This window comes from Rissa tridactyla, chromosome 2 (genome assembly GCF_028500815.1).
Source record: "Rissa tridactyla isolate bRisTri1 chromosome 2, bRisTri1.patW.cur.20221130, whole genome shotgun sequence".
NCBI classification, from domain to species: domain Eukaryota; kingdom Metazoa; phylum Chordata; class Aves; order Charadriiformes; family Laridae; genus Rissa; species Rissa tridactyla.
Window position 1 is genome coordinate 43,707,689 of NC_071467.1, and position 13,299 is coordinate 43,720,987.

The 13,299-nt window shown below is 38.0% G+C and overlaps 1 protein-coding gene across 2 annotated transcripts in view; it reads left to right on the forward strand.

Moving 5' to 3' along the window:
* ATP6V1H (ATPase H+ transporting V1 subunit H) overlaps nucleotides 1-13,299 on the forward strand; it is a 50,562-nt gene that overhangs the window by 13,612 nt on the left and 23,651 nt on the right. For both annotated transcript variants that reach the window (XM_054192239.1, XM_054192241.1), the window contains 5 exons: nucleotides 2,706-2,819; nucleotides 5,859-5,963; nucleotides 7,013-7,066; nucleotides 9,834-9,931; nucleotides 11,408-11,600. In XM_054192239.1, coding sequence (XP_054048214.1) covers nucleotides 2,706-2,819; nucleotides 5,859-5,963; nucleotides 7,013-7,066; nucleotides 9,834-9,931; nucleotides 11,408-11,600 — 564 coding nt within the window. The remainder of the gene's footprint in view (nucleotides 1-2,705; nucleotides 2,820-5,858; nucleotides 5,964-7,012; nucleotides 7,067-9,833; nucleotides 9,932-11,407; nucleotides 11,601-13,299) is intronic.

Genomic DNA, 13,299 nt, shown 5'->3' on the forward strand with positions numbered 1-13,299 from the left:
GAATGTGACCATATAGCTTATTTCTCAAGGTAGAGAGTGTTAGCATACTAGAATCCCTGAGGAAACATTTCTTATTCTATTCATATGATAAATACTTGTAACAGTTTCTCTGGATTAGTGACCCCTGCATGGTCTGTTACTTGTGAAATCTTTAAGAACCTGCACTGTAGTTGGCTCAGGTAGCGATACCACCCAAGTGAGTTTCATTATGCTTCTTCAGAATAAATTATTCAACTGTTGATGTGAGAGCTTCAGGATTTCCATTTTATCAGCATAGTCAGTAGCTGCCTAGGAAGGTGCAGCACTACATATTTCAGGGCTGTTGGCAGTTTTCCACTCCTTCCCTGCACCTTAACAGCAAACCAGGCTAGCCTTCTGATTGACAGCATGTTGAAGTTATTTCAGCTTTTTTGCTTCCAGACCTGCCTGTCTCCTCTTTAGTTATGTTTTAAACTGAACTAATTGATCTAGTTATTTTTGATCTTTTTAGCTAGACTCTGTGTGGCATATGTGTAGATGCTAACAGCAACTTATTTGATCAAACTGCCATTTTTCATCAAATTAGCCGTCAGAGTGGAGGCTCTCCAACAAGGCACTGTGTTCCAGAGATGATTTTATTTATTTATTTATTTCAAAGTTTGAACCACAAATTTTGAGAGGGTTTTTGAGTGCTATTTCACACATGCCATATAGAACATTAATCATAGAATTGCCTATGTTGGAAGGGACCTTTTAGGTCATCTAATCTAACCATCAGCCTAACTCTGACAAAAAACGTTGCTAAACCATATCTCTAAGCACTATGTCTACCCATCTTTTAAATACCTCCAGGGATGGGGACTCAACCACTTCCTGGGCAGCCTGTTCCAATGCTTAATAACCCTTTCAGTGTAAAAATTTTTCTGACTATCCAGTCTAAACCTCCCCTGGCGCAACTTGAGGCCTTTTCCTCTTTTTCTGTCACTTGTTACTTGGGAGAAGACACCAACCCCCACCTCGCTACAACCTCCTTTCAGGTAGTTGTAGAGAGCAATAAGGTCTCCCCTCAGCCTCCTTTTCTCCAGGCTAAACAACCCCAGCTCCCTCAGACACTCCTCATAAGATTTATTCTCCAGACCCTTCACCAGCTTTGTTGCCCTTCTCTGGATGCGCTCCAGCACCTCAGTGTCTTTTTTGTGGTGAAAGGCCCAAAACTGGACACAGTACTCGAGGTTGGGCCTCACCAGTGCCGAGTACAGGGGGACAATCACTTCCCTACTCCTGCTGGCCACGCTGTTCCTGATACAGGTCAGGATGCTGTTGTCCTTCTTGGCCACCTGGGCACACTGCTGGCTCATATTCAGCCAGCTGTCGACCCACAGCCCCAGGTCCTCTAAGGGTTATGACTGTCAGATAACTAGTGACACCTGACCTTCCCGTCAGTGATCAGGACAGCAGTTTGCGGCCTATGTGGTGCAGTAACTTTGATCTTTTCAGTGAAGGGTTGCTTGCAACTCTGTTGCTTGGTAAGATGCCAGATGTTTGGATCCTGGATACATTCAGATCATCTTCTGCGTAATGAATTGTATTGCAGTGAACAGGCTTGCCTAGCTGATTCTTGGTCCATAAAATCAGTAATAGAGTGCTGAATTGATGGAGGAAAGCCCTTTAGCTAGGGGAGTTTGAAAATTAAATTCATTGGGTAGTGGAGACTGAGATACTGTTCTCATGCGAGTTTCCCAATTATAGTGTTTAAAACAGTTCTCCCTGCCTTGATGGGAGTTGTATGCTTTGTTGTAATAGCTTAACTTCAATGGGGAGACATCTCTTTAGAATGAAGGCTTGGTGTCCACCAGACTAGAAATTATATGGAAATGCTGGGGAAAAGCAAGAATCTGGGTATTTGATTTTCTGAAAGACTGTCTATATTCTAAGCTATTAGGAAATGGCAGAGCTCCTCTTTCTCCTTCAGGTTTGCATGGCCTCTTTTCTGGTCTGCTTTAAGGAGAACCGTAACAGCTACTTTTCATGGTGGTTATTAGGTGAAATGCTTGAAGAAACTGTGTGTAGTGCTTGTTCAGGTACTTGTGGTCTCTTGTGGTTCAGCCTAGAAGCCCTGGAGAACAGACTTCTGGTGACTGTGTCCTCTCCTAGGTATACAGGTTGCCTGAAGTAACAGCTGAACCAGTTGCAGCCTCATCTGGGAGAGAAGAGCTCACTCCTCATTGAGAGGAATGGAGAGGCAGGACTATTTTGTGTCTCTGAAGTTTCACTTGTAGCACACACAGCCAAATTGAACAACAGGCTTTTGTGTGGAAGTAGCAATGTGTGGAGAGCTTTGTATGGACTTTACTCAAGCATAATTGATTGCATGAAGAGTAGTGTTCCTCTGGAGAATGTCAGTATTTAGCTAGTCTTTCATTTCTCTCATTTTGCTTGCTTGATCAAAAGGGTACATCCAATTTTACTCAAGTAGGTGTTGGAGTACTGAGATATAACTAGGGTTTCAAAGTTTATTTCCCCCTGCCCCAGTCTCTAGCCTTAATGTTGGAATGCTGAAATGAACTGCATCCACAAGTAACAGTCAAAATGAAAAATTTCCATGGGCTGTTACAAGCCAGGGTGCACTCTGATAATGTATGCCAACATAATGAGGAGCAAATATCTGTTTTATGTTGAATGCTTTTACAAGTCTCTCATCTTTTTCCCTCTCCCCATTTTTACAGGAGAATCATCAGCGTGTTTGTATCTTCTTTGATTATGCAAAACGTGGTAAAAACACTGCATGGTCCTATTTTCTGCCAATGTTGAATCGACAAGATCTTTTCACTGTGCATATGGTAAGTCTTAAGTGAACCTGTCTGTGAAGATGGTAAAGAAAAATGCTGGTTTTATTTTTCTTTAGGAGAATTTGGAGCTCGAAGCTAAACTACTGCCTGGACTGGAAAGTTTTCCTCGTGCAGTCTAGATGAGTCATTCTTAATAGAAGCTTCACTTGACCACATTTTAGAAAGAAAAGTTACATTGTTTATCGGCATTGTTTTTTCTGGGAGATTAGAGCGGGTTTTAAAGGCTCAGAAAAGCAGGAATTTTAGAATTATTTAAGCACAGTAAGAAATAACTAGAAAAATAACTTTTGTCACAACTGCCATGCTGTACAAATATTAGAATTCAAGTTCTTATCATGTGAAAGGGAAATAGCTTTACCTTGAACCTTATTTTCTCATATGCTCAAACTACTATAATGCCACTTGAAATCTGCTTAAAATGGTTTGTAAGCATACTGAGGAAGAAATAACTTCTGCTGTTGTAGTGGGTAGACCCTGACTGACAGGAAAACTCCCACCCAGTTGCTTGCACAGTCCCCCCCAGCAGGACTGGGAAGAGAATCAGGAGGCCAGAAGCAAGAAAACTCATGGGTCAAGATAAAGACAGTTTAATAAGTGAAGGGGAAAACAGGGAGGAGGGTAGGAACCCAAAATAAATCCAACAAGAAGTGATGCAAAAGCAATCACACACCAGTAGACTGATGCCTAGTCAATATATCTCTTTGGTCAGCTGTCCCGGCTGTGTCCTCACCCAGCCTCCTGGCCCCCCCATCGAGCTGACTTTACTGGAAGTGTAGAGCAAGAAACAGAGAAGTCCTTGATGTTTTGCAAGGACTGCTCAGCAACAGCTAAACCATTGGTGTGTTATCAACACTGTTTTTTGGTCACCGGTCTAAACCACAGCATCATATGGTCTGCTGTGTAGAAAGTTAAGTCCATTCCTACCAAACCCAGTATAATTATGTGCATTGTATTGTATCTGCTGTGCTTTGAGCCACTGTGTGCTGCTGGTGTATATGGAGTAACTTTTTGGAATTCTTAATATTCTTCTGATACTGGGGGTGAAAACTGGCCATTTCATCTCAGCAATTTTTTTTCCTTGGGGGTGTGGGGGGAATATGGTTGTATTACTGTAAATTCCTAATGAAGACCATAGTTTCCAGCAATAAAACTTGTATTATGGCTTGAAGAGGGTGAAAACTGCATGGCTATGAATTGTTCTTCACTGCATATGTTTATGCTGGCATGGTATGGTAGAATCAAATCAGGCCTGCGTTATGTTGTGGTGGTAGTACTGGTGCAAGGAATTCCAGGCAAGTCATGGTGTTTGACCTTAGGTGTGGGCAGTGTGACTGTGTTTGGGGCTGTGCTGTGACTTGAATAGCGAGCTGGCCTGTTTTCAAGAAAAATGTCAGGCTTGATTGTGGTGTGTGTCGTTTTTTTTGTTTTTAATATGACCTGATTCGTTGCACGGCCGTGGAATCAGGTTACTTGGTGCAGCTGGAGGAGGAGGCTGTTGAGGGTTTTTTGGTTGGGGGGTGTGTGTGGTTGTCTGCAAAACTGCAGTCTGAACAAACTCGGACAGTATTTACTTGTCAAGCATGCAGGCAAAGTGTAATTTTTAGACCCTTGCAGTGCAAACTAATTAGTTTCCCTGGAATGGTGGCTTTCAAATGTGTAGTACAGAAATTTCTATGTCCAGTATTTCTCTGCTCACAGATGTGTTATTCGGATATTGCTTTCTTTAGGTACTGCAAAAATATACCAATCACTTTACAAGTCACACAGAACCTCATGTAACATGAATCCACTTTAAAACGCTAAATTTGTTCCCTTGTTATGACTTTTAGACTTTTTTTGTGCATTTTTTTTTTAAAGCCCATGAGTGTTTTCAAAACAAAGTTTTACACTTGTGTTGTTTTTGTTGTGGTGTTTTTTTTCTTTTTTCTTTTTTTTCCCCTCCTTACTGTGCACACTGGAAGACTTTTGATACCACATCCTTGCATCTGCATATACAAATAAAAATACTTGTCCTCTTTGTCCAGGCTCAAATTCTGCTAGGCATGAATGGTCTCTCATTCAGGGGCCAGGTAGCAGTTTTAACCCAGGAGCACGGTAAACTAGAGATCTAATATCTCATGCTTTAAAGAGAAGGGATTTTATAGTGTTACTTGGTTGCGTTCAGAAGTGGATTTGACGCATTTCAGTGTGGAGATTGTTGTTCCAGACTCTTGTAATCCCTCTAGAAATCAGTGGTGGTGGTGCTGTACATCTGAATGCAGTATAGTGGAAAGGTGCCAGGAATAGTCACGGAGCTGTATGCAGGGAAACGAACCCCTCCTTCAGTAGTTTCTTGGTTAGATGGCCTCTTTATATATAAGCTGGCTCAAATATTTCTGCAATTAAGCTGCAGGCTGCAATGTAGAGTTACTTCAAACATAATTTGGAAAGACTGGCATAGAAATATAGTCTTGTTATATACATTCTTGTGCCATAGGCATAATGAAAATTTTTAACTCCTGAACTTCATTCTTAAATTCTACCTTCCCTTTTGGTTTTCTGCTCCTCTTTTTCTGGGCTTCTCCCATCTTGAAGATGACTTGCTTCATTTGAAGTACAAAAAACTTTAATATGTTGCAATCACTTGTGTTGGCATATGCCGTAGTTGCGTAAAGTAAGCCTGCTCATGTATGTGTTACGCCATTAAGGGTCTTACTGTTGATGGATTTCTGACTTTAATGGTGTCCTACAGCAGTAGCCCATTGATAGCTCCCCTCCACTCCCTTCCAAGTTCTTTGTTGGTGTCTTGTGAACGTCATCAACTACAGGTATCGGATAACATTGTGAAAATACGCCAGTTCCTAGGAAGTAGAAGAAGCAGAAAGCTGAAGAAACAAAAGTACTAGGCATTAAGAGCCCCTTACATAGAAAACAGGTAGATTTCTGTAAGGGGTCATCTTTTACCTAAACTTGGTTTCCAGAGCTTATAGGACTTCTCACTGAATTCTGAATGTTGCGTTTGAAAAATCTGTTTATTGCATTCTTTTTCAGGCAGCAAGAATTATTGCCAAACTGGCTGCTTGGGGGAGGGAACTTATGGAAGGCAGTGACTTGAATTACTATTTCAACTGGATTAAAACTCAACTGAGTTCACAGGTAAAAAGCTACTTTTGTTTAAAAATTACACTGACTTTGGAAACTTTTTCAAGAATGCACACGTAGATGTGCAAACAAGAGGTATATTTTCATTTTAAAAAAAAGAAAAAATTTTACTTTGTCATTTTTAAAGCTAAATATCCTTTTTTCAGGCACATAGTTTTTGACTTAATATTATATATTTTCTACTCTAGTCCTTGAAATGTAAATTAAAAATAAAATATAAGGCTTTTTGCCTTTTCTCTTGGTTAACATTGTTTTGTTTTCCTGTATTGTTTTGTTTCTCAGAGCTTTTTGCTGGGAAGAAAAAACACATGGCAGCAGAAGTGAATATAAAAACTTTTTTACAATTTACTGTAGTACAAAGATTTTATTTTTAGTGCTGTCTCTTGAAATTAAATGAAACCTGACTTATTTGGACAGTATTTTTATGGCATTAGCTCAGTATGAACTGCTTACTGCTGGCTTGTCCGTCAAAGATGAATTATTCTTCTTAGTATTAGTTCTTGGAGACTTTCCCTTCAGCCCTTATTAAAACCCAGTGATTTGTCATTCTCTAAAGTAGTGTTGCAGCAGAAGTGGATTCTGGAGAGCAGAGAATCATTCAGTAGGTTTTGTAACAGTGTATTTTCCATAGTTTTCAAAACTGGGTTTATTAAAAAGGAGTTTTATTTTTTTTTCTCTGAAAGAAGATTCTTAAAGTTGACATTCCGTTCAGAAAGATTAAAGAGAACAGTTTTCAAATTCTAAGGTGAAGACAGATGAAAGTCTTGAGTAATTATACACTTAAAAAAAATTAAATAAAATAAAACTTGATTTACCGGGATCAGCTCCGAGCATATTCTTTCAGACATGATGGTGTGTGTGGGAAATAAATACAATATATTATCATAATATGTTGACCAGGAAAAGTATCTAATACATTCCTAATCTTTTTTTTCTACGACTAGAGTCATTGGAGAATTGAAAGAAACTTGGTAACAACTATTCTATAAGGGTGAAGGACAGCTCTAATTTAAAACATTTTTTTTTCTTTTTTTTTTTTCTAGAAATTGCGTGGTACAGGGGGTTCTGTGGAAGCAGGAGCAGTCTCCACAAGTGATGTGAGTATATCTTTGCAATCTGTCAATTTGCTGTTTTGGGCAGCTGATATCCACTCCTCAGATTAAGGTGCAGAGTTGTTCTGGTGTCAGTAATAGAAAGTGCTTGGAATCAGAACTGTACAACAGCAGAGTGCCAGGTGATGGCGCCAAGAAACAAAAGTACTTTTAAAACAATGATTTCAGAGAAAATCCTGGCAGTGGAGGTATATATTTTACAAGTTGGTTTGGGTTATTAAAACTGTAGATGTATTTAGCATCCTCTTTTTTAAAACTTGAAAAAATTATATGCAATTAATTTAATATTTGAACACTACTGTTTAGCACTGAACTTTCGGATTTGTGGAGGAAACCTGAGATTGCCTCTCAACCTCTGTTGCATGAAATTAGGAGTGCTTTCAAAGCTGTGTGCTTTTCGTATTTGAATAGCTTGAATTAAGGGGAAAATGGATTGTCCTTTTTGCATTGGTATTTACTTATGTTGAATTTCATGTAGGTATAACGTCTGTTGAGTTTGGAGATAAACTGCGGCAGTATAGCAAACACAAGTGATCACTTTAACTGTATTTTCTGTTTTGTTGTGGCACAATGAGGCACTTTATCATAACTTTTGAATGTGGAGTAGAATTCAGCTTGGTCTTTTGTTCCTTTTGCAACCTGAAAGTGTTTACAGTCTTTCAGAAGATTTAAATATGAACCTGGAATTTTTTTTCTTCTAAATGTAGTTGTTGCTTTAAAACATTAGCTTCCTGTAGTGCCTCTTAAATTACCACCTGATTGGGGTTTAAAATAGGAAGAGGTGAAAGACTGTTATGCGTGACCATGGATAGTTGGCAAAATTATGGCCTGAGCATAGAAGTTGGAGTATTTCAGTGTTTCATGTGCAGTTCTGCATGCCATACTGTTAGGTTTTTGATAGGCTGACATCCCTCGGTTATACTGCCTTAAAGAGTAAATAATTCTGCAGTACACACCAGCACTCATTATAGAGCTGTGAGCTCTTCTAAGCTTAGAAGTCTGTATTCATTGTACTGTAGCACTGCATGGATGTGCTGGGCCATTGCAGGGTCCCAAAGCAGCTGAACTGATAGTGCCAATATGTTCTAGGATAATTAAGTTAGGTAAGTATTGCCTTGACTTCATTAGTGTTCTGATTTCAGATCTAGCTTGTGCAGGATTTCCAAGCAGGTCCTGACTAATTTATTTCAGAGTAAATTAGAGATGCAGTTTTAGCATTTTACACAGGAAATGAGGCCTGGGATCTATTATGAAATTTCAGTTATAATAGCATTGGAAGAGAATGCTTTTATGACAGACTCTTTAAAAAGAAAACACCAAGTTCAGTAGTAGACAGGTTGGTGATGCAGATAAATTATTATTCGGGGTGGGAGGGCCATGTGTTTGTAGCTGTTTTATTTGCATGGTGTATGAGAGTGAATATCTACCCAGGGAAATGAAATGTTGTGTATAGTGTTTTGGGCCTAGATGTTCAGACTCAGTTTTTACATAAAGGCCTTAACTTTGAGACACACAGAATGAATTAATCTTTATTTTAAATTCTGTTTATTGTCTCTTCTCTTTTCATATGGAATTGCCTAACTTCTTTACTCTATTAAATGTTTGAAAGGTTTGACCTTGTATTATCTGAGTGATGTACCATATGACTTTCAAGACACTTAGTAAAGAAAAAGTCTTATAGGGAAAAAAAAAACCAAACCAAACCACCCCAACATTTTTAGCAGCAGCACATCTGAGTATGACTGAAGATGATGCCAGAAGTTGAGGAAGAAGAGAGAAAAAATTGCCACTTCTGTTGTACCTTGGGATCTTTCTGTTGCTGTAGTGGGAGGGACAATGTGTTGACCAAAACCCATTTTTGAACTGCAGCCCATCTTATGTGTTACTGCACAGAAAATACATGCTTTTAGAGATTAAAAGCTGCTTAATGATTCTGGTTTTGTGACTGTTTGTATAGGAGTCTGAATAAAAATAGAATTCAGTGGTGCATCTCTCGGCGTTTTCCTGATGGGAAAGTTTTAGTCTTAGTGTTCTTTTCTTAGCACAGTATACTGTGCTAAGCTTTTAATGAAAAGAAGAAAAAATTAAAATCTAGAGCTAAACTTTGAGGATGATTTTGAATACTTGTTTTTTGAATGGTAATTTTTTTTGTATAAATATCCATCTCATTATGATAAGCATGTTACTGTGTGGCACATGTGTGGGAAAATATACAATTATAATGACACCGCTGCAGTTTTAAGTTGGAGAATGGGAGTGGGAAGAACCTGAGCTCAAGATTCCTCTTTCTACAATGACCACTAGCAAACTTCTTCAAGCTTGGTAACCAGTTTGCGGATTTATTTCCCAAAGTTTTCTCAATGGAATAACAATTGACTCTGTGGATGAAAGGGCTCTGGTACTATAATCAAACAGAAGACAAACTTCATTCATAGATGCTGAAAGTTGGTATGTTCAAATGGGCTATAGAAGTCTGTTACGGTAATGTAAAATAGTATCACTTGCATAATGCTTTCCTATTCAGAGCTCTTCTCTATTTATATTTTGCTTCTCACCTTTTCTTGTGAGTAGCTTTTTTTGTTGTTGTTGGTTTTTTTTTTTAAACAGAGGGATATAAAGCATTATAAGAGTGAGCCTGTTTAACCTGGAAGTGATGCTGAAGAAATGTGTGTTGCAGTATGCTAGTAAAGCCTAGTTTGGAAAACGGAACTTCAGCACTTACTACCTAACTCTGCGCTTACTTTTCACACAGAGTTCCCAGTATGTACAATGTGTTGCTGGATGTCTGCAGCTGATGCTCAGGGTCAATGAATATCGCTTTGCATGGGTAGAAGCAGATGGAGTAAATTGGTGAGCATTTATTTCAATTTATATGGATATACTTGCACTTAAAATAGCATGTTCCCCAGTGACCTCTTTTGCAATAGAACTCTCCTGCAAAAGACAGCTGCTCTGTTTGAGTACAAAACCTATTTGTTTTCAAATATTAACACAGGCAAATAGACAAATGAAACTTGCAGATCCAGGTACTGGTGTTGAGGCTTTAATGCTACTTTACTCTTCATGAGGAACCATTTAAATAAATATCTAAAGAGGAATACAGCCAGTTGTCTTCAGCTGAAGATGCTCTGGTTTTTATTTAATAGAACAAAGACTAATGAAATCAATTTCTGCTAATATTCCTTCTGTTCAATCTGAAAATATTAGTGAAAGGAGAACCAGGTTCTAGAGCTAAGCTCGATTTTTTTTTTTTTTTTTTTTTCTTCTCTTCTTTTTTTCCCCTACATATGGCTTCAAGTAGGTAATTCTTTTATCCAGATTCTCTTCTTGAGTAGCTGTGCATGAGGCTAGGATGTTGTCACTTATCTTATTTAAAAAATGCTTGTCTGTAATGATTTTTCTGCCATGCGTGCCTCTATTGGGGATGGTGGCTATATGATTTGAACTTTAAGAAAAAATACCTCTGTACTCTGAAATGGAGAAAAGTCAGTTGCCAGTGAAGTGAAAGTTCAAAAGTTGTTCACATGTGTCAAGATAACACTATTGAAGCAAACTTTTTCACCAAGGAAGCTTTTTAATAAACTATTAAAGTATTACAATAAGCCTGCATTTCAACAGGTTTGAATTTGTCTTAATTTTGATAGCAATGATCTTGAAATTGGGTTAACTTTTTTGTAATGGACCTGTAAATAGCTTATTAAATTTTCAAAACTTCAGCTGAACAAAGCTTCTGCATGACTTCTTCTAGGAGATCTTGTGATATTATTTCTTCTCTAGCAGTGCTTCGTATATCTGTGATGTGTTCTATCTACAAGCTGTTTTCTGAGAACTCACTTGTTAAATAATGACTACTTCAGCTCCTTTCAGACACTCCTGCGGAGAGACAAAATTAAGGAAACCAGTTTAATTTGTGTAGATTTTGTTCTGTCTGTTTAGTTCTCTTTCTTAACTCTGAAGGAGCCGCTGTGTGTTTCTCTATTTCTTCTAGAATGACAAATAATGCTCTAACATGCCAGTGTAAAAAGAGTCTCGGTGAGCCTGAAGATGGATACAGTACCACATCAGTTCATGTGGGAAAAGCTGCTTTATGGCTGTAAGGCTAAGGAGGAAATAACTATATCTTTAAAAAATGACTGTCTGAACAAGCTGCTTGTACAGTGATAAATACTGGTGCAGGATACTGTGATGCAGGTGTTATATACTCATCCTCAGCAGCTCTTTCCAATAAGTTCCCGTTAACTATTTCTTTTAATGTTTCAGGGTAGATAAATGCAATCTGTGCAGTCATTACTTAAAAACTAAATATAAACTATGTTAATTTTTCAGTATCATGGGGGTCTTGAGCAACAAATGCGGCTTCCAGCTCCAGTATCAGATGATTTTCTGTGTTTGGCTGCTGGCATTTAGCCCTCAAATGTGTGAATATCTCCGTCGGTATAATATTGTTCCAGTGCTGTCAGATATTCTTCAGGAATCCGTCAAAGAGAAAGTAACTAGAATCATCCTTGCAGCATTTCGGGTAAGTGTCTGTTGACTGCAATTGCACTGTGCTTCCCTCTCAAATGAGTAGGTCTCAAATATTGCTGATGCACAGCTGTTTCTGCTAGACCGTATCAGTAAACTGGATTGAAAGCTTAATTCTCCTTTTTTTTTTTTTTGTGAACAGAGTTTTGCTACAGGCAATAGACATGCTGTTACAAGTAATAGACGTCTGCTATTCAATGTTGTCTTGAAATACAGTTGACTAAAAAAAAATATGTTAGCATAGGCACTAGTGACGTCCTTTCTTTAGTTCAAGATTCTTTTTTTCTGCTGGTACTAGTGTAAAACACTGTAGGTACTAATATGTGTTAAATTTTGCCTTACAAAGCTTTAATAAAAAAATACTATATTAAACACACGTATTTGTTCGACTGACTGACTTAGAAATTATTTTTATCTACTAGTCCAAAAATCTTTTCTTGGTGGCTATGTCAACGTGAATGAGAATATCCATGTAAAAGTGATTAGTTGACTTATGGTGTCCACTTTACCTGAAGATCACTGGTCCTATTTAAGATAATGTGGAATAACTGAGCGCCGAGGTTTGTTTTCATTGTGAGAGTACCAATTTGTCTTCATGGATGCTAATTGTGCATGTGCATACAGTTTTACATGCATGTTTGTCAAGTGTCTTGTATGTAATACAGCAATGCTATAACAACTTGTAGTCCTGTTTTAAAACAGGACTTGTATCCTCAGTAGGAGACGTAGGTCTTGGAAACAGAGGAGACAAAAATGAAGCCAAGTTCTTTTAATAAATAAAGGCAAAGAAAGCATAAGTTGGTTCTGTTACGGGCTTTGGGGGAATGAACTTAGCTGTTTTCTTTCTCCAATGTTAAAGACATGTTGTCATGAAAATGTAGTTATAAATTGGCAGCCAGGAAATAATAGATTAGAAATTAGACATCAGAGCTGTGAGTACTGAAGCAAAATTAAAATAGGTAGCAGAGGCAAAATACCTTTTTTCCTGTGTGAGAGGCCACAGTATCAGATCATGGGGGGATGGGGTTGGGGAATAAATATGTGAATTGCATAAGGACTAGGCTTGATGATTTCCCAAGTCATCCCTACTGCCTGTGCATTACTGAAGCTGTGCCACAAGTCTTGACAACTTGCATATGTCTTCTCTACTACTCAGTTTCTCCTAATTTGACCTGTTGCACCTCTTTGGCAAATTGCTTGCCTGAAGCATGTAATTGTAATGTAGTTTTTTCTCCATAAAGCAACAGTTACTGGGTACTTCTGTCTACTTTGAATTAATTACTTTCTCTCTTTACCCGTTAAAATGTTTTTTCTTCATTTTTCATACTTTTGTTGTCTTTTATGTCTGTTTCCTGCCTCTAACTCATTTTGTACCTTAAGATTTTTTTTTAATCACTGAGTAGTTTACTGATACATTCTATTTAATCATATGTTCTTGTTTGTATTTTTCTAACATATCCTTTTGGTTTCACTGTAATAAGCTTGAATATCTCACTATGGTATGAGATGGGTAATAATATTTGGAGTAGCTTCCACATCCGTCTATAAGTCTCTTAACTGGAAGTTCTTTGGAAACTTTATCTACCTGCTCCTTGAACTTGTTAAATTTTGTCTTTTAAGGTTTATTATTTGTTGTTCTGCTCTCATTAGCATTTATAACTCTTAATTTAGCATTACTTTCTGTAAATTACCTT